Raw genomic sequence first — 27,603 nt, 5'->3', positions numbered from 1 at the left:
AAAATGTAAATAAAAGGAACAGTTTATTTACAGACATAATAACAACCGACATTCGAGTTTTGGGTGTGTTTGTGTGTGTTCACCATAATTTACAGTATTTTTTCAATAATTTCACTTTTTTGTTTGCATATATCATATTATACGTTATCCTTTTATCTGTAACACAATATTGTATACTTTGTAACAATGGTCTACATTTCTTTTTTGATAATGATGCCTCTTCTTCTGATATTCGATTTAGGAGCTTTTTATTGCGTAACTTTTATTTTATTTTTAAAATTTTACGTTAGGTTTAGGTTGTAATGGTAATTCTTGCATACATAACAAATTTTAGAGTTGAGTATTGAACGCTCAACTTAATTATCTAAGCTAAAACCTCTTTTTCTTAACAAAAATAATTGTGATATGCTATTTTTACTACTTATTTGATATTCGCCCTCCGGTTATTGCCATTTCCCTCTATAAATTCACTTTATTCACATTGAGCAATCGATAAACAAAGTTTAACACAAATCAAATAACGAATTAATTTGAAGAGTTTTCCTAATGCTCTTCACTTCTTTACCTCAGCTGAGCTGGTGGTATTTTATCGCAGACTTCGATCGCACGTCGCGCGCACTGAAATATTACTTATTCAAAAAGCGTCATGCTAATCCTTAAAGCACTCATTATTTAATGACAATCGGTCTGCGGTCTCGTAACAATGGGCTCGAGTGTTACGAAACGCGCGAGACGTCGGAATGTATTTCTTTCTGCTTCTGGTTTTGTGTCGTCTTGGAGATGTTTTTCACTCTGCGCATAATACTGATTCATTATAATTATTAATATAATTATTAAATTAACGATTTTATCATCTTTGCCATTGATACATTCAATAGTTTATGCAATTCTTACTAATTATTAGTTGTACAACGATACACTTTTGAATATGAATACGCAAATATCAAAAGTCTAGACTCAAATGAGAAGAAATCCTTCTAAGACTCGATGAATATGAGTACATCTACCATTTAAGTATTTGCAGTGAATTACGTGCATCACTTCAATTACTCCGCTAATATTTACAAGTGTCATGTTAAATCAGATCTGAATGTTTTAGGTCGATGCAAATATTGTCCGATCAAATATAATCTAGTTTTGTTGACGGGGATGTTCATATATTATCTGGTATGCGAGTAATAGACTGAACTAAAATTTTATTATAGGCGCTAGATAGCAATCGTTATTATTATCATTATAATATCAATATACATACATATCCGATAATTATTGATAGCATGTAACCAGAAGTCGGCAAATGTTTGCGCACACAATCAATTTCACTAAATAATCATTTTGTTTGCTTCGTAATTTACTTTAAATATTAAAGTCAGTCTTACCAGCTAAGTAGATTTATCTAAGACTTATTTAGTAATTATTTAGACGGGAAATTATGGTTGTGTTGCCGACGGATCTTCTAATTATATTCTATCTATTGAATTACATCCAATCAATTCCTGGTTGATGTATAATAACTGTGTTTTTTTTGTTCGTTGGTGGCATGATAATTGTATCAAACGATTCCGGCGCATCCCCGAATTGTAATTTTCATTTAAAATGCATTAAATTGCTGCTACGGCCATGATCGCATTGCGCCATTGCATATTTTATGCGGCGTTCGGGCGAGCTTAGGCTTTTAGTCCGAGTAATTTCTTAAAAGCTCGCCGGAAATCCAAGTTAAAGATTGTGTAGATGATCGGATTGAGCGCAGAGTTTATATAGCCTAGCCACGTGATGAAATTTATGAGACGATTAGAGGGACAGCACGATGCACAAAACGGTTTGATGACGTACATGAGGAAGAATGGCAGCCAACAGACCACGAATACACCCATGATGATTCCCAGCGTACGAGCTGCACGACGTTCTTTGGATAGAGAGATGCGTTGCTTTTCTTCGATGAACTGATACACAATTCCTGTCTTTTTTGGTGGTGGAGGTTCTTGAATCTTTACCGCTTTGGATTTTTGATTTTGCGTCTCTGCAACTGTTGCTACAATAGTTGCATCTTTTAATGGAGTAGTAGGTTTGATTTCTGTTTGTTCTTCGGGTGTATCGTCGTTTTCTTTGCCAGCTTCAACTGGAACAGAGCTTTTTCTATGTGAGCTTGAAGATCCTTCCGCGTTGTCCGTGAAAGAGTCTTCATGCACTAACATGGGCTTCAAGTAGGCAGCTTTGTCATTATTGGTGTCTGTTTGTTTCTTGTTCTTTTTGTTTTTCTTGCTTTTCTTCTCCTTGGATTTACCATTGGAGTCAACTGGGTTTTCGTTGTGGTTCGTCTCGCTGCTCACTGACTCCCGGTCGTGTTCATATTTTTTGTTTTTACCATTGTCGTTGCTGGCAGTCTGATTGCGTGACATATACGCACCGATTTTGGATGCTTGAGCGCGTTCGCGCAATCTCCGCCTTGTGGCGATGAATATCTCCACGTAGACGATGGTCATAATTAACAGCGGGATGAAGAATGATCCCAGCGAAGAATAAACGACGTATCCGCGTCGTTCGGTGAGTCGGCAGATGCTTTCGATCTCGAACTCCTCAGGTGGCGGCCAATCGTTCCACCCGATCAGCGGCGGTGAGCTGATGATTAGCGAAAGTACCCATACTCCGCCGATCATCCACAGGACGCGCTTTAGCGTGCGCTTCTGGGCGTAATTGATCGGGTCGGTAATAGCCCAGAAACGATCCAAAGCGATCGCGCATAGATTCAGGATGGACGCCGTACAGCACATGACATCGGATGTCACCCACATTTTGCACACGTGAATGCCGAATATCCACTTGCCGAGAATTGAGTAGGCGACGTTCAGCGGCAGCACGAGAATGGCGACGGTCATATCGGCGACCGCAAGCGAGACGATGAAAAAGTTCTGCACGATTCGCAGCGGCTTGTGCGTAAACACACTGAGTATGACGAGGATGTTTCCTACCACTGTGAATATTATGATGAGGGTCAGCGTGAAGATGGTGAGTAACGCTTCCCATTCCGGTACAGCAGTCGTAAAACCGAGACTTATATTGTACACCGCGACCTCTTCTTCCGGGCAACTGCTATTTTGGTCGGCCATCTCAAAAGCTGCCTGGATGAAGATGATTTAATCGATACTGTGACTTGTAACCTCAGACTGCAACAAAAAATCACATTTACATTTATTGCACAGGGAAAATAATTAGTGAACTGAATGGAAAATTTGCTACCAAGTAAAGATACATCGTTAACTAACAAATCGTTATGGGACAAAAAGCAAAATCCAATTATCCTGTTGTGTTGGCTCGCTCATAACAAAACACAGAACAAAAACTAAATAAGCAACTTCGTAAATATAAGGAAATGTCAGCGGAAAAACGTGGTGACTACGAAAAGCCACGTTTTGTTTTTATAAAATAACCTTAATGAAAAGAATATATTCTCATTACGCCAGACTTAATAAAATAAATGTTTTGGTAAATATTTTATTTGGAAAACAGTAGATATGATTTACTCTTTGCTGATTAATCACTAAAATGATACATTGATCCTTGTGGAATATACTTGGAGACATCTGCGTGAGCGATCGCTGAGTTTATAACATGATGCAACGTCGAAAGTTGATTCGACGAATAAACATCACCAGACCACCACTCGCAACGCAAATGTAAATCAAGCGGAACGAAATTAAACAAAGAGAAGTAACGATTAACACCAGCATCTCCAGATGCAGTGCGTTGCGCCGTCAACTGTCGACATTCTGGCAAGAAGTGCACAAATGCAAACTGTGAGAGTTGGAAATTTTGCAGCGAGAGTTGACTGATTGCCAGTTTTCGAAACGTTGTGCTCGAAGACGCCAAGAGCAAATTCGAACGTGAAGTTTGCCGCGAGAAACTCAGGTGGTAGAGTGGCACTTCAGATGCGCTTGTGTGTGTGTGTGGATTGGCACACGGCTCTTTCAGACGGTTTGACATGAACAGCGGACGGGAAACTTTCGGAAACGTAAATACGCGCAAATTGGAACGCTCAAACGTTTTCGACAAACAGAAATAAGACGTTTGGGGTGTACCCATATGGTTAAATCAAGTAAATGTTCTAATGATTCTGACAAATAGAAATTACATGACTTTTAAACAAATTCTCCTGAATGATATCTTAAATATCGCTATACATTTTAAAAAGTTGCAGGAAACTTTTAATGGACTCGCATATGTCTAAAGTAAAAAAAGGTAAAAATTTTCCCAGTTGTTAGTTAAATATAAGCGTTTACATTTTGATCAATAATGAAGACTAGAGTATTAACTAAACAATTCTGTGAAAGTGTAAACTTTCTCCATTACCTTGTGTTTTTTGTTTTATTTGTGATATTATATTCGGCTGGAGCTATTACACAAAGTTAGAAAGCAATTATCTCGCAATTAGATTTGTAGCTGTAATTTAACTAATTTTACTCCGAAGTAGAAAAAAAATTAAGCAACCGTTTTGAATTAATAATCGCAATAAATCATCTGTTTGCGCAGCCTCTCAATGCGTGTTTATTAGACGGTCGTAAAACAATTTTGAGCTGTTTAATAGCCTAGTGACATTCTGCAGCGTTTGCGATTATTAAAGCACATTTACGACATGGCGCATTTATATGTATTGTGTGTTGCATAAGCGCAAAGGTCACTACATCGAAAGATTTTACCACTTACGCCCGGCGCATTCACAAAGTGCTCACGTAAATCGTAACTGCACAAGGCACAAGCCAACGATCCATCGACTGTGTTTCGCTGTTCGTTTACGAAGGCGTAAACAAGAGGAAGGAGTTGATGCCAATGCGAATAACAAGAATAAGAGTAACGAGCCAGGATTGCAGTCAAGTCGAGCGGACAAAACGCTATCCCGGGCAACGTGAGAGCTTTGCAGCAAATTGATCAATTTTAATTAATACCGCTGCAACGGGCAGCACAGCAGCAGAATCAAAGAACGCGCTGCAACGTATTTAGCATATCTCCACCATCGGCAGTTTAATTAAACGTTTACCTTTTATTTAGTTACATCCCGGTTTACTCGCTCCATCTTATCGCCGTAGATATTCCACCATCTGAAGCCATTATTTTCCGGAGTAGAGCTGCGTTTATGTAGAAACACCGACTGATTAACTACGCCGATGTCGCGACGGAATTTCTTGGCCAAACGTCGAGGCATGCTGCTTGCGCTGCAACTGAAAACAAACAAAATTTAATTAATTATTACAATATTTTTTAATAATAGGAACATCGTTTCGTAATAATGTGACGTAAGCATGCCGTGGCATATAACGGAAGTAGGCGGTCCTTAGCCGGTAAAATATAAACGTTCCGCAAGCATGCAACTTTAATCGAAAATTTTCCTAGCGCGTGGCACCACAAAACAACGTCGACATTTACTAATATACCAAAACACTCAAAACCAGCGTAAGGACAGCAGGACACAATTGAACATTGTTTTAAAATTGCAGCACGTGGAAACAGCGCGCGCACACGCTGTAATCAACCGTTTCATAAATTCGAAAGCCAGGTCGGGAGAAATGAAAATAAAATCCGCCCGCACGAAATGCACGCCATTACGAGGATTGCACACATAATGTTATTAAAAACATTGCGCGAATTACACTTTGGTGAAGGTTATGCATTCTGAGCGGCGGATTAATACTAATGAGGATTTTATATTCACACACGCGCGCAGCGCGGATATTGTACATGTAAAGGGGTAATTTGCGGCAGTGAATTTCAATTAATATTATTAAGAGTGCGATTATTGTTTAATACGTTTAATTAAAATGCGAAAAAAACGCAGCGTCCAATTATATTAACTCATTCGCAGGCTTTTCTGTCAAGGACTGCTCATAATTATGATTTGACGAGGTAATTTTCATTGCAAATGGTTAAAAATCGAAAAAAAATGTGAAAAACTTATTTTTTTAAATAATGCGTAGGGAAGTAATTTTTTAGGCAAATTTGTTTTTTGATTTGCGGTAGTGGGTGGTAAGATGCTTATTATCAGATCGTTAGAATGGTATTTTATCTGCACATTTAATCTATTTCTCTTCTTTCTGTTTCCCCTGAAGGAAAACTTCTTCCTGTTGCTCTCCTCTCAATTTATTCCCCTTTTCTGCTTCTCTTCATCATTTTCCACCACAAAACTCTCTTTTTTCTCTCCCCTTTCTCATTCCCCTTCTCTCAACATAACAATTTTCTCCATCTCATCTTTCTTGAAGATATTATTTAATACTTAATACATTTCTTTCTATTTTTCTTTCCTGCATCCTTAATATTAATTATATTCAAATTATATTCCGCGCATAACCCGCTTTAATGCATATTAAAGCGGGACTTAACTTTATTTAAATGTGTTATGACAGAATTTGGAAATTAAATTAAACGGCGTGGAGTGCACCGCCCGTCCATCTCGTTTTTGCTCCCAGGGGACCGCACGGGCGCGCCGTGTTTTTAGTTTGCAGTGCACTTACAGACCGGGCGGGTAAATTTCGCAACGCAACATGACCACGTCATCTTTATTGCATTATAATACATCCAACCAACATGCAATTATTGAGAAGAGGCGAAGTGAATTAAAACTTTATCCGTGAGCTTAAACACTCAGTAGAACACAGGTGGTGTTCACAAAAAAAAAAGACGCCTGTGTAGAAGAAAACTGTAAATGGAAATGCAGCATTTCATAAATGGGTGGTTTGCAATGCGCTTAATAAGGCATTACATTGGTTTTTATGTTGCGCTTGCACACTCAAAAAGTACTAGCGCGCAGCGACAGGCAACAAAAAAGGGGTTTTGTTTGGTCACGGTTAGTCGGGTGCGCTCAATGCAATAAATTAAAACTCACCCCCACATTGAAGAATGGTATAGATATGACTATGGAAAGAAAGCATCCGACGACGACACCGCACACTGCGGCGTAATATTAAAAAAAAGGGCAGGGCTAAAGTGGACTAAAGCCTGAAAGCCAAGAATGCACCAACAAAAAGTCATTGAGTGAGTCTGTCGAGCGCTGCGTTATGCGGTGGTGTGCATTGGGCTAGTCCTTCTACTTGACTAGTGGAACAGCGGTTTGGCATCCAGCTTAGCCGGGGTGATAAAAATGTCGATAAAAAGGAATGCGCTCGTTGAGTTTCAAGCAGTGGGGCGGCTAGGTGCGGGCGGAAAGAGAGCGAGCTTTTCGTGTTGGTTGCATACTGCACAAGCGGTGCACATGTGCGCCCCACGGTATTGAAAACCTTTTTCGATGTAAATAGAAAATTGAGTTGATATTTTATGAAACAGCATGACCATTAAAGCCAAGTGGAATTGCCTCGGCTCTCCGGACGCCTGTTGTATGCGCTGGGCCCTCGATAAGAAGCTCGGCTTTTTCGCATGCCGAGAAGATGAGACTTTATCTCGACGTTATCGTGCGATCCTAACGTATTGCATCGTATGGTGCACCTAGACTAAAAAGAGAACTCCGCACACATACGCGCGTATTATTCGGTAAGCAGTACGTGTGGTTGCCTGATAAACCCGCTGTGGACTACTACTATGTGGTAAGTACAGCTACCACAATGGTGGAGAGTGTAGAGCCAGCGAAGAGTGCAAAAAGTATTTCAGCCAATGTGTCTATATCGGTTTATAGTGATTGAGGGTTGGTTGGCGCGACTTGTTGTGGTCACAGCCAGAACCCGACCAGAGTAATTTACTAGAAACTAGAGGACCGGCATCCGTCGACATAAAACTAAACTTTTCATCCTATTAAAGTAAAATAAGGCGAAACTCATAAAACCGCAACATGTGCAAATAGACTAATCACAAAGTAAAATTGATAATAAAATGTTTATTTGTTTAATTAAATTAAATTTATTATTGCAAATAGTACCAAAGTAAATTCATGCAAGAAAAGTTTGAAAGAAAAGTGCAGGTGCAACTTGCTGGTATTGCTTGAAGAACGGAAGCTTAGAAGAATGCGAAACTTGCAGCCGCAAAATTTGTCATATAAATACCTGTGGGTAAAGCACTTATATATTGCGCTTGAACCGGAAGCTCACACGCCTACAGCACATTGTCATACGTTTAATAGACGAAAATTTGTTATCGATTGAAAAGCAATTTTACGTCTCGAGCGCGCTTCCATGCAATCGGGAATATTCATGCGGCATATTTTTACAACACTTAATGTATGCAAAACAAGGTGTAAGCTGGAATCTAAAACGGAAAGTTTAAAAATAACACGCACACATTCAAGACATGTATTATCATACATTAATATTTTATATCCTTCAACATAAAGTACACAATAATTTCCTCTTTATGATGATAATATTTAATTTTGTGTTCATGACGCTTAAAGTTCGAAATAAAAATATTTTTCTGAATTTAGACAAACATATTTCGAAAAATATCTGTTACGAACGAAGTGTCACGAAAGAATGTGATGTAAACAAGTTGTTTTGATCGTATTTTTCCATTTGCCCGGTTTTTCCGAAAAAATACCGCGACTAGAATATGAAATTAGGAAGTTTTTCCAACATTATTTTCCATCACGGCGGATTCTTTTGAGTAATTTGCGAAAATTAGTCGCTGCAAGCATAATTTTCAGGTCTGATAATTCGCTTTTTTATTTTCTACCAATTTCGTACACACACTTTGATACTCTCCTTATCAGCGTAATATAAACAGCAGTAAATTGAACAAAAAACGGCCGCTCTGCTTGTTTTATATATTACGCATCATAAATTACTGCGTGCAAAGATACACAATATTCCGTGTAGAAAAAAGAGATAAAGTGCATGTGATAATAGTCTCAAAAGTGAACAGGCATAAACCCACACGTATTAAAACACAGACTCAACGTGTGCGTTCATTTTTCATGGAGCAATGATATATTTAATGCGATACAATAAAATGTAAACAATTGTTAAGAAGCTTTGCGACGAACAATTCCTCACCGGGACATTGAACAGGTTGCATTTGGAATCCGAAGCGCAACTTGGTATATTGCAGCATAAACAGTTTTCACAAGCAATAATTTACGTTTATAGTGGGCCAGGACTAGTGCAAGCTTTTCCAAAGTAATACCTTTCATATACAACATGTCCGCAGCGCAATATAAGTCATAATTTAGAGTTTAAACTATATTGTGTAAATATTTAACAAAAAAATCAACAAAAATTTTTTTGAGCACAAAAATTGCGGGTTTACTAAACGACATCATTTTCATATCATACAATCATCATTTACCTACATTGCACATTATGTAGGCAACCTGAAACGATAAGACCATACGAGTTATCGTATACTTGGGTAGGAAAATGAATGGTAGTCATGTTTGCACCGACGAATTGTTGCTTATCCTTCGAATCCATTACGGGTGACTTACAAGTTTCATATGTCAGGATAATATTATCCTAGTCCTAGCAGTATGAATCTATATGAACGTGTATATTTGCATTCTGCGGATTAACAAATTTATCGGATTTGCGAGTTTCACTGGCGTGCATTATGTCGTCATAAATATACAACGTGCAGTTGTGCACATGATAGAAATGTGTTTTAAATATTTATGTCACGCAATTCGAAATACGCCCATAACCCTAAAATAACCGCAATAATTTCATTAAATATCATTTTTTGCAAATAATCACCTGCATTATTAACAAAATCATATGAGTTTGGTATTTAGAAAATACATTAGTGTCACTGTGGCGATTGTAAGCTCGGATAAAATTTTAAAACAATAAATCAAGCAAACAAAAAATTACGTCGAGCACATTTTGCATGCGAGATAAAATCATGTGGTTGAACACATTACGCCCAGCTATAAAACTGTTACACGTAATATTAAAAGCTTTAAATATGCGAACATATAAATAATTTAACTAGCGCGTTAAATATACAAATTACTCAACATTATAAATTATTTATCGCCCGCCAATGCAGTTACATTATCGAATAAAATATTGATACTTTAATTTCATTAAACGGTGTAAATTATTTTGCAAAAATAACAAATACAGATTTATTACAATAAACACGAGGTTCAAAAGCCTCTCCACTGCTTTTGTCACGTTTTAGAGAGATGTGGTTATATTGAAGAACAAAAAATAACAAAATATTGAAATTTCATCAACAGAGTTGTAGAAATTTCGCAGTTATATTGAGTGACGTTGTAAGAAAGCTACACTGCAGACGAAGCCGTAGTAGTTCATTAAGTATTCATTGAAACGATAATAAAAAAATTGTCACCGATTCTTTTGTTCTGCTTCGAGGCTCCAAGCAATCTTTTTGAATTGTTTGATCTCACGGTCGAACAACCCCACAAACGACGAATAGAAAATGGAATGATATACGAACAATCTATATGGATATATTTCGTTTAAATTTGTTCTCTGTCCGTGTAACGCCTTTGCTCTTAATGGGTTCATTACGTTACAAAAACACGTTTTATAATGAAAGACGACGGCTTGAAAAAATATTTGCAAATAATGTGGATATTAAAGTCGTCTTGTTTTTTCATGTTTTGCATAAAATATAATACAATAGAATATTTTATTAACCAGAGCTTAATTATTTAGGCCATCCTACACTTATTTTGTGTACGAAATAACGTAATTTTCGTACGAAACGATTCGGGGTAGATATTCAAAGTCGATTATGTATTCATTCCAACTTCCAACGTCTTTCGTGGAGTCTTTTTTGGTTGCTTTTTCCGACATGGGGCTGACAACGCATTTGATTTATTTCGCATGGATTTGCTCGTGTTTGCATGTAAAAGAGAACAAAAAGGTGTTGCCAAATGTAATAGTCTCCTTCAATGCAAGGTTCAAATCATGCCAATTGAAATTTCGTTAACTTGACGAACAGGAAGATAAAACAAAAAGATTTCTAAGCAGAAAAGGCACAGCAATGCAGTTTTGCATTCTTAAATAAAATCAATAAAGACAAATAAATATAATTCTAACAAAAAAAACATAAAATTGTTAATAACATGAATTTTATTGACACTAAACGCTTATAAATCGATACAACGAAAACATGTCTTCTATATCTACCAATGTCATCATTTGTGTTGATTATACGGTTTGAAATATAGTAATAAACGAAGAAAATGCCACTGAAAAACATTTCACCAGTGAAAAAATTCTCTAGACTTGACCTCCATGCGAATATATATTACTGGTATCCATGTTATCTTCATATTTGAACAATTTTACGAGCACTAGTAAGCCGAGCAGGACCTCCATATCAGTCCGGCACTTCAATTCGCCGAGTGTGTTTGCTCAAGTTTATCTTGATTTATATTGCTCATATGTGCGCGCGGCATGGCAAATTAAAATTTAATGGACGCGTATGAATATTCATAAACGGGATAAAAATGCGTTGCGTTTCTAGGCTAAAAATGTTGACTGCTGGCTTCTCAGTTAATACGATTTCGGCTTTTAGAGAGGAAAGAGCTTTTATAGATTTGCACTCTGCTAAAATTTCACATAGGTACACCTGTTATCTTGATAGTTTTTTATTTTAATTTTAAAGGTCGAAAAATTAACATTTTTCCTCTAAAAGAGTGAAAATTTTTGTTTGTTTTTTTCTGTGCCGATTTTAACGCGGATTTTGGACACATAAATCACAAATCCGTGGATGTGAAATATGTGAATTATAAATGGGTATAATGAAATACTTGTGGGTGTAAAGCGCGATGGATGTGTGCGCGAAGGGTACATCTGCATATTTATGAAACCGTAAAACACTCATCGGATTTACAAAATTGGTCAACGCAGCATGTTTTGTTTTGGCACTTCCCGTCCCTGAACGATATAATCGCAAACGTTTGTAGCCGCGTATACGATTACTGTATGCACAAAGCAAACGCGTCGAAGCCTGTGCTTTTTGTGCGCCGTTTTGGTGCTCATTGTTCGCGCAGTGCATTTCCGACGGCCGGCGACACGAATTTTCATCCGTCCCACGGCGATTGCACTCGGCCGCCGCCCACACACTATGACATCTCCACCATTATTATTATTACAACGCGCGCCCTCCAATTTGGTGCTGTTCGACACGAGATAAGATTCTTCTGGCAGCAGTGCTGCGTGTCTCTTCCACCCGTCGACATTCGATATAAATCACGTATAATAGACTCTCGTGTCCTTGTCTCGCGGCCGCGGATGGATACGTAATGGGAAAATCGAAAATGTGGAATCGACAATCGGTGTGCGCGCTCATTCGCAGTTTTTGAATCCTCTCTCTGTGTATATATTCAATTGAAAAACGATTTATGACAGCTCGCGCAAAGCTGTGCGGCGCAAATTAATTTAATTAAAGTTCATTGTTAATATTTGTTGTTCCTCAACATACAGCGTTAAGTTTTCGACCTACTTTGATTAAAAACCGATAGATAAACCTCGAATTCTATTAATTAACGCTTTAAAACTAAATTTTTATAAAATAATGAAGTTTTATTGCCACATGTTTGTTTATTAGTTAATAATTTCTATGAAAACACAGTAAACAAATATAATACGTGATTCTGTTAATTTTCGTAGGCTGACAGCAAAGATTTCAACAAAGTTTTGGAAACTTGGAGTTGAAGGCTCTCTTGTTTCCCTTTTCACACATCTCTCTGTGCGTTACTACGAGTCGGCGTATTAATTAACTTTTAATTTGGAGTTGAGTTTCATTCTGGTAATATATTCGATGTCGTCTTTGGCGTGTTTCCGCTTTGGCATGTATAATAGTCGGGTGGGTGAAAATTGGAAGCGAAAGCGAGTATTTCAAAACGGACAATTTAACTTAATTTGAACAGTCAACTGTTCCAACAATATTTGCCACGTTTGCATTTGGAGACTCTCAGCCTCACTCCTCGCAAAATTCATAATTCGTTGATGTTATATTGCTTAGCGATTTATCTTTTGAGTATTTTGGATTTTTGACAAATGATTTGGTTATTTTTGCTTGTTTTTTTGTTTTAAATTTATGTAAAATGTAATTATTTAAGTGGGTGAATTATGATGCGATTTTAAAAGGTCGGCAAATGTATTTTTAATGATTTCCGACCTGATTTTCTTGATCCAGAGACCAGATTTGGTTGTTTTTTGGATGTTTATTGTGTTAATTTACTCCCAGCTAATTTTAGATTATAAATAAATGATAAAGATATTTTTAAATGAATTATTCAGTTAGAATTCTAAATTTCTAAGAAAAAATTAAAAAAAAAAGTTTATAATTTGATTAAAGGTTGAGTTATAAAAGAATTTGACAGGTTTGTATAGATTATATATGGTTTCCGTTGATTGGTGTCCCGAAATGCAAATCGGATTGAGATTCCAGCACAAAAGTGATTGAAAATACATATCTGATTGACATGCCATGCAGTTTTAAAGTATTCCTTGTTCTGCACATAAAAAACTGCAAATCAAACAGGAATACCTATGTTTCTGTCGCATTGGCGAATCAATAGTGCGGCGCGAAATTGAATTCGCCTTTTTGCACTATTTCGCTCCTTTCATGCAGTCAAACGGAACGGTTATGACAAACGTTGGCGGAAACGAGGGCCAGAAATTGAATTCGCGATGATTGATGGGCCGAATGCGTTGCTAGTAATTAAAGCGCAAACCGTTTAATTCGCGTGGCGCATTTTGACGTTTAAATTAAACAAATCTTTTCGCTATCTGCGCCCGGGCTGCATAAAAGTGGTGTAAGCATAGAAAACACCACGCCGAGAATAATGTTTGCATGCATTTCTCGCGCTGCTGGCCTCAACTCTTCTTTCCGTTGGCATTTTATGCACGTATACATAGTTTGTTTCCGCGACGTAGTATTTTAAACCAAACATCGATATTGTTATATATTTTCTGCTTGACTGCGTGCTTGCAATATCATGTTTTGTTCACGTAAATAAAATTCTTTGCATTTCATGCAAAACAAATTTTAAATAAAATTTAAAATGCTCTGTATGATATATTTTTGAGTATATTCGCAGTGACACCTCATAAAATTTTAATATCGTCTCCGTCATCTCCAAATCAATGTACCAAAATGCAACGCAAACATGCGGAACCTCCACTCTTCGAAAGTTCATCGCGTTTTCCTCCGCAACTCGATGTCATCGCCAACATGCGCCAGCGGATGTATTTTTGTATTCGAGAATCTCGTCTTCATGCAAAATAAAGTTAAACGAAATTGTATCGACAGCGTGTTCGGCTGAAACGCTCGATTGGGCGGAACAGAAAATCTTAGCCATTATATTTCCGCTTTTGGAAACAAGCGCATTCCGGGACAATCATCATGCAAAAATGAATCTCGATAACCTTTCGATACAACAACAATTTGTGATCAGTGAAGCGTATAAATTCTTTATGCATGTTAGAAACGCGTGAATATTTTGAACAAAAACGTATTATTCATGCGATGCAAGAAGTGCTCTCTTGAAGCTTAACTGTCTTATTGGGGTGATTGATGATGATACGAAGAGTATGGTTGATTTTTGTTTGGGGCGTGATACATAACTGACATTTTTGACGCCTTTGCGTCCTTCTCAATTTTTTGTCGGAAGGCATTTTATCGCGCGCTCGCATTTTTTTTCGTGTCCTTCATCCGTCGATTTTACATTTTCATGAGAGGAAAACAAAATAAATGGAACTGCATTGCCTTATTCCATATAACAACAAAACATATAAAATACCAAAGGAATGTGTGCTTTCTGTCACAATAATTGGACTTGTAGAAGAAACAGTAAAGTGATAATGATGTGGTCTTTCTGATGTTTGTGTTTCATTTATTATTTTTGAGAAAGGTAAATTCCTGTCAAATTGCCTCCTTGTTTTTGCAAAATACGGCTTTGAGTGTCTGTGTCATATTCGTCCGAATGTTGATAGTGGCCGAGAGCTTCATACATTGAGATCATCGTTAATCACCAACATTTGATCAGATATGTTTGCTTTTAATTACGCGCTGATAGGTAATATCGTGAGTCCAATCGTTGATGACATTTTTTCCAATTAATCTTCTATTATGCAATTATATGCCTAAATTACCCCGGAGCACGATTACAATTACATTGATTATTCAATTAAAAACAACGCAATTTTGTTCTCGGGCAAAAGAAACAAAAAGCACATTGTTATTCCACGCCACAATCACAAATATTTATAAAGCACGTAAATGTGTCGTCAAAGATGATTATAAATCGATAAGGAATCAAGGCCGTACGCTGGTCGGCGCGCTGGTATAATAATTATTGTTCCTAGTTGTTTTATAGTTCACGGCGCGACAATGGACGAGCTTCCCTGTGCAACGATTATTCTTCATATTACACTACGCGCGACTAAGTTCATGGTTAAAGCGCAAGGGCGTTGTTGTTTGTCCTCGGTGAGAAACTTTTTTATCGCTGCCTTTTGCTTTCGTGCACTTGACTCTATATACTGCATGTGGTCTATGAATATGGCGGCTGTATGAAGATTCAATTTACGGTGTATTTACTTCGCGTAAACAATCAATTCCACTCAATTTTATTATACTCCCGGCTGATTGAATTTATTCCGGAGGAGTGTAATTTAGATGTGTGTACACAGATTATTATACTTCCATTTTATGTGCGAGTTCCGTTTCTATTCAAAAGTTTTGCGTCAATATTACAATGTTTTTCATATAAACAACAACTAAAAATATGTTTTTTCTACTTTTTCATTTAAAAAACTCAGTTTTTTATGGTTTTGAGACATAAAAAGTGGTAATTTGAACACAGACGACCAAGGATGTGACTAAAGTGCTTTAGTCATTGGTTTTAGTCATGGGGTGGTGCTTTTTCCACGGTTTCGAGACACGAAAAGTGGCATTTTTTTTCACGGACGGCCTAGGACGTGACTAAATTACTTTAGTCACTGGCTTTAGTCACGGGGTGGAGCTTAGACGTTTGCTATGCTCTTTTTTACTCATTCTCATGACAAAAACTCATATTTAACTACTTGATACTTAATATACTCATTATCTTCATATACAAATGCGAAAATAATTCTTATTTTGTTGAAATTAAATGTTGATGTTATAAAAATATATATACTCGAGTCTGTTTAATTAATATCTCGAATATTTGCCGTTCCACGACGAATACCAAATGCCAAGCATATTTGGAGATTTCAGTATCATAAAAACAAACTCATTTTGAAGAACAATAAAACTCTCTCGAATGGAAATACGTCTCAATTTGGCACGTTCGAAACAGCGTCTAATATTTTTATGGAGTGCTAGAACGCGCGCGGATATTATTCGTGTTGTAAGTAGCAATGGAGTGGAATGCGCGAAATGTGCGCTGCAGAATGACGGAATGTAAAAAAAGTGCACTTGAAGCGAACGAGTATAAGTATAAGTACAAGTTTGCAGGCGCACGTAATAAACGTAACGTACTAGAATGAATGTCAAGACGGCAGCCGCGACAAAATGGAAAACTGCAGCAACGCGAAAAGAAAATGCGAACATGCATTACCATTCTATTAACACCAAGTGTTCCAAAAACTATTCATGCACGCGCACACAAAGACCCGCTGGACATTAAGATATCATAAATCTTGTATAGAGTTATAATAGAATATAATAACGCTATGTGCTTGAGCCGTGCTTGTAAATAAAAGCTATGAATATGTTTATGATATAAACATTTCACAAATATTTTATGGCATAAATACGCAATATAAGAAAGAATAGAATAAGCTAAAGTGCACATCATATTGTGAAGCCACTTCGGAATTGAATAGTGCGTTGTTTGTCACTTTCCTGCCTATTTATACAGCTCCCAAAGAGAAAAATGAATGCAGACTTTTAAAATGCACATTATTTTTTAATATTCCCCAAGGAAATAATATTTTACTGTCGTAAATTTGTCGTGATTTTAAACTAAAACATTTTAAGATTATTTTACGCTTTAAAAAAATTTTACTTACGTGGTTTTTGCAAACATGCACTAATTATATTTGCTTATATACCAATTAACAAAACACAATAATAGATGAGCAGAAGATTTACACAAGGAAAAAACGTCGGTACACGTATTTTATTTCGTTGGCGCGGCAATTCGCAGGCAAACTTTGCACTAATTAACCGACGCTTTCCGAATATATTCCCGTGGCGTCGAGCGTCGCGGCGCCAGCCAGCACACCAGTGGCATCGCCCGCACACGTGCTCGACTACTTAACTCATTTCGCGCATTTAGCTTCGCCACATTCACGTTTCACGCGTTTAATGATCCTAAAAATAACACGTCCCGTAAATAAACTAAAAAACATTAGCGGTAAATGTGACTCGATTCAGGGTACCGTATGAGTGTAGCGGTAGAAGTGACTACCATTCAAAGCACCGTACGAAGGTAGCAGAAGCAGTGACTCGATTCAGGGCACCGTATGACGCTACCGGCAGAAGAGACTCGTGTTCAGGGTACCGTATGAGTGTAGCGGTAGAAGTGACTCTCATTCAAGGCACCGTACGAAGCTAGTGGTCGAAGTGACTCGATTCGTTGGTTGCTTTCGCTTTTAGAAATATTAATTATCAAAAATCGTCGCAACAAAGTATCAACCCTCCCCAATTTTCCTATTATTTACTATATTTACTATAGCAGAATAGAATAATTAGTGTAAGCATCGTATGATGATAGTTGAGACTAATTAACGACCACATCGGATGTAATAGGAATCCGGGGATGCACCTATCTTACAAACCAATGCGGTCGGCTGCGAATATAGTAGCAGGTTGCAAATGCGTGAGTGTAATGTACGTCACGTGCATGCCCGACGTATATTGAGTTTCAACGGCTTCGAATGCCGGCTGGATGCGCAGATAGTTGTTGTTTATGACCGGGTCTGATCTTCTGAAGGCTCCATTTTCAACAACTGGGATGCAACTCGGCTGTATGCGGTTAAGTAGACTCTGGGTTTCAGCGCTTGCGGCGACGATTATATGCGATATGAATAGCCGATTGTGGAATGCGCGCATTGATGATTACACATCTCTAATTCCAATATTACGAAAATAATGTTGACGTATTGCTAAATTAATTGCATTATAAAACATTATGAAACGATTTATATCCGCGCAAGCTACCAAATTATGTGTTTGTACAACTTTTTCTCCAGCCATATTTTCCTCCGCGTATTGTTCAGCAACGTAATCACTCGCTCGAAGCGCGACGCACGAAGGCAAACACTGCACACACGACGTAAAGTTGTTTTTTTTTTCGTTGTTTTATGATGACAAAAACGTACGTATATGTTGCGCTCCCCATGGGTCGGAAACGTATCGTGTCAACGGCGTGTAACATTTATTTGACTGGCGCGAGAGCAAAACGTCGAAATGGTATATGTGTTATATGGATGGCCAGCACGAACCATCTACAAACGTAAAAATGGAGAAAAATTGTGAAATACGAGAATGAAACGAAATTGTCCAGCGTGTTTTTGGTCAGGGAATCCACCCGCGAACGTCATCGTAATTCCGCTCGCTGTAGTAAATAATAATGCGCACGGCGTGTTTTTCATTTGCTTGCCTCGATCGGAACTCGAACAAGTTTCGTCTTTATTTGTATTTCTTTTCTCGGCGAGTACCTGTCGTTTGATGTTTGTAACAAGGTTAATATTTGCACTCTATTTCATTTTATTTATTGCACGGAAATGTGTTTAGTTTAAAATTAGCATTTTTGTTGCGCAAGAAATGAAAAAATACAAGTTGATTTATGGTCGTGAATTGGCTCCGTCTATCGACAACGTATATAACTAAGACAACCATCATATTTCTGCAAAATGCAACAAGTTTTCCTCTTTTATTTCCTGCGAAAGAAATGAACGACTCTAAATGGAAAAATAATGCAAACTAGACTTTGGCAAGTCAATAAAGATGGATAAATATTACATTTTACTGTCAATGCGAAAATAAAAACATGAATTTATAGTTTCCGTTTAAAAAATAATGATTTCGTAAATTTATATATTTTTAATTTAAAAGAGGTTAAAGGGATCTTATCAAAATTTGTTGGAGTAATATTCTTGACATAATTCTTGGATTTACCACCATGGCTCGCTTTGAGCTCATTCATTTTTCATTCGCATGAATATTTTTGTTGGCTCTTGAGATAATTTTTGCGCGAATTTATGCATGCGCACCGTGAAAGCAATCGTAATAAAGCCTTTCGATTTTAATGAAGACTTTGCGCATTTATATTTATAGCCGCTTCGTGGGAGCGCGATAAGATTGCAAGACGAGGAGAAAATCACGTTCAAGTAAGGGTGGCTTGGCCACCGCGCGCGGACGAATATGTCCTTCGTCGTCGTCGTCGCCGTCAGGAATGAACGCCGCGCCATCCCGCAGCGTGATATCGTTTTCACGACGACGGCGGTGTTCTGGGTCTCAAGAATTTCTCGACTGCGTTCGTCTCTCGACATATTTTCCATATTATATTATGATTTGCGTGCGGGCGCGCAAAAATATTTTTTAATTACTGCCTGTGACGTTTTAATTCCGTCCCATTTTTTCTCATTTTTTCACGCGTACGCCACGCTGACGGTTTCCGTTTTCTCATCACGCTTTCCTTTTGGTGCGGATGCTTTAGATATACCTATACAACATTTTTTATAAATATTTGACGTTTTTATCCCGGAATTTAAAGAAAAATGTTTGTTGACGAGGTCCTTATAACCGTACTTTTGTTCTTTTGTTGCGCATTACATAAAGGATCAAATTAAAACAATTTGACGCACGTAGCAAGTACTACATGACCGAAATTATAAAAAAATAATGAAAACCGGTCTGTGTGTTGCACCCTTGCATTAAAACTATGTCACGTAATTGCAACCTCTGCGCAGAGTGCTGTTTATGAGAAGGCGAAATGGCAACCCAAATTAAATGTAATGTAGACACATAATCATTAAGAATATTCTTAAAATAACCGCAGAAAGTCAAAAGTATTTTTACAAATGTTTTAAGTTGCATTGTTTGCAATAAAAAAGCATTGTGTGTGTACGTTGAAAAAACAATCGATGTTAAACGAAAACCGGAGAAAGATAAATTATGACGAATTACGTTCAACGGCTTTTAATAAAACGCACGAAAAAAGCACCTCGGCAAAGTTTTCTTTTCTTTTTCTTCCCCAGCTGCGGCTGAGTCTTCCGAGTGTCGCAAATCCCATTGTTTGCTCGAAATTGATCGTCGTGGACACTTTCGGAAGGCCGCCAAAGTGAGGATGCAACAATACACAAAGTTGTTTTGACATTCGTGTTTATCTGCTTTCTGTGTTTAATGGCACTTTTATATCAGCAGTGTAGACAATTTAGTTGACAAACAAAAACCAACAAAAGTAGAAGTCTATAAATGTTTGTACAATTATCAGTTTTATTTTTTGTTTGCAAAAAAACAAAAAAATCAAAAAGATGAATGATGAAAGGTTGTGGTTTTATAAAGTTATGCGATGCGCGAATAGTTACTCGACTAGATAGATAGGAAAGCTCGTTAAACTTCATTAAATCGATGAGTTGGGTTGGGGGGTGCTAGTTGTGCGCACCCAAGAGTTCATTCGTTCGTCGTGCTTTTGTGAGAGGAAAAACCGCGTTTAATTACGCCATCAAAAACGTTAGTTAGATTGCGCCAACATACTTCAAATTGCATCGCATATCAGGCTGCTTCTATGCCATTGGGGGATGATTTCATATATGAGCAAACTGCGCCATCTCATCCCCCTACGCGTTTGGATAATGGCCGTTCTTCGATACGCACTTGATGACCGTTCTTCATCGCCTACCCAACGCTTTAAAACACTTCAAGCAACACTTTATCACGCCACCATTTTATGTCTGATAGTTTCTTACAGGCACGTTCATGTTTCTTGCGCAAGATTTAGCGATCCATGTCGTTTTAATGACCTGTAAGTTGTACGTGCTCTGCCATTTGCTTTAAAAATTGCGTAGGTACATTGTCCTGTTTTGTTTGAGAAAAAAAAAGAAACGTTCTGAACGACACAACAGTGCCGAGTTTACCGCGCGTTCAATGTGATATAAAAGCAAACAACCCTTAAAATTAATCGTTATAACGTCAGGGCGCGCATTTCGGCAAAACGATGTCAAGTTTTGGCGCGCCAAGCTTCTTGTTTTCATGGTGCACTCTCCATGTGGCAATTAATAACAAAGTTGTTGTTTGGCCGCTACTGCTGCTGATGCTGATGTTGTTCAAGGTGTGTTGTTGGTTCGCTCTTTTAATGCAGCAGTTTATGAACATTGGAAACAACTGGCGCTTAACCGAGTCGAATTGATGACCGAACATTATTGTTGATTGCGCTTTACTCGAACGACTAAATGGTTTATAAAGGGAACAGAAAGAGTTGTAAATGGTCACTTCCACAAGGCGGATGTTTATTTTTTGCAACAATTCCTATATTTTATGAGATAATATAATTATCTAACCGTATAACAATCATCGTGGAATAAATAAATCTCTTTGTTGTTATTGTGGCGGGTAGAGGGTATTGGAGTTTATACCGTTGAATATCCACTAGTAAAGTCATTCATTATACATTTGAATTTCATCTTGACGTTTGAATATAACTGGAACATAGTTTCTGAAGTGCATTAAAATAGATAGAACAATAATTCAGAAATTCGTTGCATCGGTAACTACACATTGTCCGAGTACCTACAAATTGGCATTGTCTTAAATCCCTAAGGGTTATCAGTGATTAAATAAATAAAAAAGTCAATATTAAAGTGAAAACACAATTAATTTAAGAGGTAAAAGATAAATACGCATAGAAAATAATGTTTTTATTCATCCATCTTTGTTTTGAGACACAAAAAGTGTTTTTTTAAGCACGTACGGTCAAGAGCGTGACTAAAGTACTTTAGTCACGGGTTTTAGCCACGGGATGGAGTTTGCGCCTGCGGGTACAGTAGAAGGAACTGTAAAAAGTAACGTAAGCATCACGTGGCTAAATGTTGTTAAAAACTCGATTGATCGCTGTCTACGGTCACTCTAAATCAATCTCGTGACTAAAACTCTCCTTTAACCACTTGATATTTAATATATTATTATTTACTTTATTTTGCTTTGGATATCTTTACGACTCCAGTTTTGAAACTCTATTTTTTATGCTCGTATCATAATATATTTCATCCATAAAACAAAATTGCATTGACCCAAAGCGCATTTCGTTGAAACACTATCAGTTTGGAAATCATCATTTCGGTGGTGAACGTGTGACCCATTCGCTAAACTAATTGCGTGCATCAGGTGTTTGTTTGTGCATCGATTCATAATAAAGATTGACACTTGACCCAAATCAAGTCCATAAATCACGATAAAACAATGCAAATACGGCCGACGCCTCCAGGTCCAGCATTCGAAGCGCACAAATAGATATATTTTACGATCACCAACGCCAGCAGCTCTCGCGCGTACCGAAGCAGAATCCACCAGAGGCACAGCCCAGCATTTTCACTGCCAATGTGCCGATGTCATCACAATGGAATTGGAAAGCCGGCACGCGTGGTTATATTTGCGAGAACCGGATGCGCGACTGCGAGTGGAAAATTCAAATCATGTAAAGCATAGGAAAAAAAATCACACCGACGAATGTGCGAACCAATAAGCCGGATGACACCTGTGCAGACAAATGCACATCAAAACACTGTGTTGGTAATTACAAACCTCGCCGAGTACAAAAGCATGTATAGGTATTACTTATGTAAATATAAAACCATCAATAACCTTTTTAATAACGTGAATATTGTAACACACAGTAGCAGAGATTAGCCAGTATAATGAAATTTCCCTTCGGCCAAAACACGATTTTTCTGGGCAAAATTTCGGTTGTTCTATTGTTCGCCATGCATATTTCCATATAAAGTGCAGTGCAGGGTGATAATAAAGAGCTTAAATTAATATTTGAAAAGTGTACTTTACACTTGAAAGGACCTCCCTGAATATAGGTATGTGTGCGGGAGCGCCGGTCCCGAACAAAACTAGCAAAAAATCGAACAATGCACGACACTCATTGTAAATAAAGCAAAAAAAGAGATTTATTTCATTTCTGTGGAAAAGACATCCACGCACTTTTTTTTTTCTCGTTGAATAATATTCGTCACTGTTCACTTATTCTAAAGCAAAAGATCTTGTGATGCATTTCTATATTTACTTCGCTAGAGTGGTTTGAAATATAGTTTTTAAATATTAGAATTGTGAGTATTTTAGATACGAAACGTAAGTGACAGAAAGTGTGCTTGAAAGGTTGCAGCGTTTCATTAAAACTTTTAATAGCAAGTTCATGCGCCAGGAGGATACTTGTAATTTTTCCAATGTTTTAAAACTTTCAATATGTCACGTTATTTTTTATTTTCTTAAATTTAAAAGTTTTATTTCAAAAAAAACATTTTTTATGGTAAAAGCAGTAAGATTATGATTTTCGATTTGCAAACGCATACAATTTATTTATTGAAAACATGCAATTTTCCTCGCAAAGCATCGATAAGTATTCTCTGAGCGTATGCATATATTTAAACGTGTGTTGAAGCGTTTTACTTTAAAGAGATTTGCAGCGTTCAAGTAGCAATGATTTCGCTGGTACATATTTAAAACCGTAAAGCGCATTTCTCTCTCGTTCGAGCGCAATCTTTTTTCCTCATCGCCGGCTTCAGAAACGATTGTGTACTTGGCAATCTGCGTGGTTATCCTAAAGTGCATCTTTCTCTCTCTGTCAGCTCTCTCCGCCGCCGGATAGCGACAAGGATATATTTGAATAGGATAAGGATCCGTTATTGTTTGCCAATACAAAATAAAGTTTTCCGCGTTTACCATCCTTATAAATTATTTATGAATTTCGTCTTTCACGCAATAAGAACAAATTGATATAGCAAGCAGAGGCGTAACGCCGGCGGAAAGGGTCGTCTTTCCTGTCGAAATCTTCACGTCATCGAGAGTGCTTTTTGGGCTTGTTTTTGTTCCACGCTCTGCGATCTTAAACGACAAAAGATGAGAACGCGTTTTGGGGGTTTAGCTTTTGACGACACAAATTAATCGTGGTTTAATCTGCGTTTAATTGGTGCGTATTCATCAAAATTAGATTGAAATTTAAAAATACTACTAAAGTCTGAAACATATTTGAATGCTTTTATATTGATAAATATGTATCCGTCACAGTTGATAAATTTCGCAATATAAAATTTATGAATGTGTCCCATTTGTGCGTGTTCGGGTATTGGCAGCTGAGTCGTGCACATTTGTCGTCGTGGGCGATTTTTTTTGTGTTATTTTTGCTGAATGCGTACACGCAGAACGAGATGGATAGATAGACGTGGCAAAAAACGTTCACATTCAAAATACTCGAATAAATTTGAATGCTCAAGTCGACAAATGTGTGACGATCAAATAAATATCAATATCGAGGTTTTTCACGAATAAAATTTGAAATTTTACTGATGAATCAATGGTATTGCTTTTGCTTTAAACAAAAACTGCATTATTCAAGCCGAGAATTCCAAATCTAGTCGAATGTTCTCGTTGTTCAGAGAATTCTATTCTTAGCGACAGGCGAAAGTTGAGAGAGCTTGTGTTACAGAAACAAAAGGCAAGCTTTCGGATCCGTTCTTTGTTTTTCGAAACACAAACTTATCTCGATTAAAAAGCGACCATTCGCTCTCACAGAGCGGAAGTCACAACTTCCTAAGAAAGCAATAAATTTCCCCTTGGAGTTACTGATTGATTTCACTGTTTCATACTCAGACGCGAATTCGATTTAATTATTAACATAAATTTTCGGCGGAAAAATTGCTTGGCGAATCTTAAATCCGACCATAAAACAGCCTGATTTAAGGTCACTTTCGATATGACCACGATCGCCTTCCTGCGTGGATACAAGTCCTGCATCCAGATGGCTGGAGCTCTATTCCGCCACACAATGGCCCTCCCCAAGAACTTTAAATTGATTTCGACCCACACATACAAACACAATGTGTGCTTTCAATTCGGGCCTACATCTACGTAGGTCAGCCTACAGAAATGCTGTGTTCAACATTTCGTGACGATTTCCTGCACACACCGTTTTCGGTATTTGGCAGCTTGGAAATCCAACCACTTGACCGTGATGCAACGACGTCGTCTCTTAAACTCAGATTGCAGATGCAATCGATTGTGATAAATCATCTATTTTGTGAAAATATATAAAATTAAAGAGGAAGATACACCACAAAATGAATATTTGTGTAAACACATGAAATGTTTTTGATGGATAGTTTCACTTCTGTCTGCACTTGAACACCAGTCATCCGCCACGTGCAGCAAATGCAAGTTTCCATCAATTCAAATCTTTCATTCCGCCAAAAGCAAACTATTCATCTATGCGGACGTGCCTATTAATCATTCGCGCATTAAGCACGTCTTTCGCGTCTGATTAACTTTTCTACGCGTTTTTTATTGAGGTATTTGTGCGCTGCACTATTTTTCCGTCCGTTTCTTCAAATTTCCACAAATCTCCCATTTATCTAGTTTTCTGGCATCTAAACCGGGCACCAGTAACGAACATGCTTAATCTTATAATTTACGACTGTACGTGAATTGCCAAATTCGCACAAAAGTAAAAAACACGAATACAAACACTGCGTAAGTAAATGTTTGCCACTTACTAACTACAACTGCATTATTTTAATCTGGATGAAAGCAAAGATATGCACGAGTGCGCATATCTTCACTCACGCCCAAAACAGAATATTCTCATGTAGTGCATGTTTGCAAACAGCGCTTTTGATACCTGCGGAGAATGCTGCTGCTTGTCGCGAATTGTATGCGTGTATATCAATATGCGTGGACGGTAGAGACTGTTGCGAGTGATGCAGTAGGCGCGCACGAGCTTTTGCAGTAGTAATCTATTAATCTACGAGTTGTGCATTGCAAATGAAAACCGAAAGATAAATGCGCACGAGTGCAACCAACATGTAGAACAAATTGCTTGGTCGAACCAGGTACGCCGGCACGTTTCTCGTGTGAGCACACACGAGGAGAGCACCAAGCACTACGTGGAGTTCGCGCCGCGCATTGTTTGCGGGATGTGCATGTCGAAACAAATACGGTGAATGGAAACCAAAACCTAGGAATGAGACGCGTTAAAGAGAACAACAAATCCGGCGTCGAGGTAATAATCCCGCGCGCGTTTGAATATCCTAGGCATTAATTTGAAATATATCTATATATTTTGCTGGCCACGAAATAATGTACAAAGTACATCAAGGCGTTTCTGGTCTAACTTCTAGCCGGTCCATAACACAGAGCTTTGGTATTAGCCGCCTGCATGGTGCCATATTGCCAAATTGCTGCCATAAATGGGCATTAAGTACGATTTCCTTTATACGACTTTTCTGCTTCGAATCGCAGTTATACGCGAATATTTTTCCATATATGCTCAAGCGCAGCCAGTAACCAGAGCTTAATGTTGGATATACATGCGGCATGCATGTATCGATGTGGCACTTGAAACGACGTCGATAAAATGTCGAAATATGAGAATTGCCTCACATCTTAAAATCTTTATGACGACGCTTATATCGATATTTAAGTATAAAATGTTGCTGAAAGTAAAAATCAAGGTAAATTAAAGTATTTATATATTTTTTATTGAGAAATATAATAAAAGCTCCAACCCGTGACTAAAGCCCGTGGCTAAAGTACTTTAGTCATAGCTTTAGTCGAGCATGTATAAAATATCACTTTTTGTGTCTCAAAATCATGGAAAACTGACAATTTAAAGGTGAAAGTAGAAAAAATGATTTTTTAGCATTTTTGATTAAAATTAGTATTAAATTATTATTAACCCAGTAAACTCGAAACATTTTAGAGAAACAAGAAGCTAATTACTTAGACTAAATCAATTTATTTATGTATTTACTATAAATTAATCCAAAGTGAACCAAAAAAACTATTTTCTCCCGAAGACCTATCCAAATGTTAAGTGTTTCCTTTCCTTGCGCCCATCCTTCCTCGAGAGGAAATTATATTGGTAGGATATGTTTACGATGGGTCCGGCCAACCTCACTGTAATTCGCTAGGACCAGACCTAACTTACTAGATAACGTGACACTTCTGAACAATATTTTAGTGAAAGTCCCCACTAACGATCGCAAAATATTGTCCGCCGTGATTTATAACACTCATTACACCCTTGTTGCATAATTTACCTGCACTGGTGTTGCCACTTAAAATTTTGTTTCTCGCACCGCGTTAATGGACATAAAATGCACATTCGAAAGTTTTTGCTGCATAATGGCTTTGCATTTGAGTAAACATTAAAGTTACATACCTCAAGCATCAGGACACGATGACGGATGCTGTCAGCGGCAAGTAGTTTCTCTCTGCTGGCTGAAACTAAAAATATATTTTATGAAAAGATGGAATCGGGTCACACACATGTAGAACGTGTTTCTGAAGGTGCTTATGACTTTTATATTTTCTCTATCATTTCATGAAGATGTAAATCCTTTTAGGACATGTGGTATGAATAAGATCTTGATGTTGTATGCACGAAATTCCGGTCTGAATGCTTTGAATATATGATAGAAAACTATATGCCGTGTTTACACCACA

The 27,603-nt window shown here is 37.6% G+C and overlaps 1 protein-coding gene across 2 annotated transcripts; it reads right to left on the bottom strand.

Moving 5' to 3' along the window:
- Positions 1–27,603, bottom strand: LOC135790761 (putative tyramine receptor 2). 2 transcript variants are annotated; one of them, XM_065301032.1, is made up of 3 exons: positions 27,320–27,603; positions 5,033–5,213; positions 1–3,164 (listed from the first exon to the last, which is right to left on the bottom strand). In XM_065301032.1, the coding sequence occupies exon 3, from the start codon at positions 3,105–3,107 to the stop codon at positions 1,668–1,670; it is 1,440 nt and encodes a 479-aa protein (XP_065157104.1). In that variant the 5' UTR covers positions 3,108–3,164; positions 5,033–5,213; positions 27,320–27,603; the 3' UTR covers positions 1–1,667. The 2 variants fall into 2 exon arrangements, with proteins under 2 accessions (XP_065157104.1, XP_065157105.1); XM_065301033.1 differs by lacking the exon at positions 27,320–27,603 and adding an exon at positions 16,947–17,090.

The sequence above is a fragment of the Atheta coriaria genome, unplaced genomic scaffold (genome assembly GCF_025399875.1).
Source record: "Atheta coriaria isolate IRGN ID8LTWV9N9 unplaced genomic scaffold, Caltech_Dcor_3.1 hic_scaffold_4_pilon, whole genome shotgun sequence".
NCBI classification, from domain to species: domain Eukaryota; kingdom Metazoa; phylum Arthropoda; class Insecta; order Coleoptera; family Staphylinidae; genus Dalotia; species Dalotia coriaria.
Note: the sequence above shows the minus strand (reverse complement) of the source record. Positions and strands in the feature narration are given on the sequence as shown.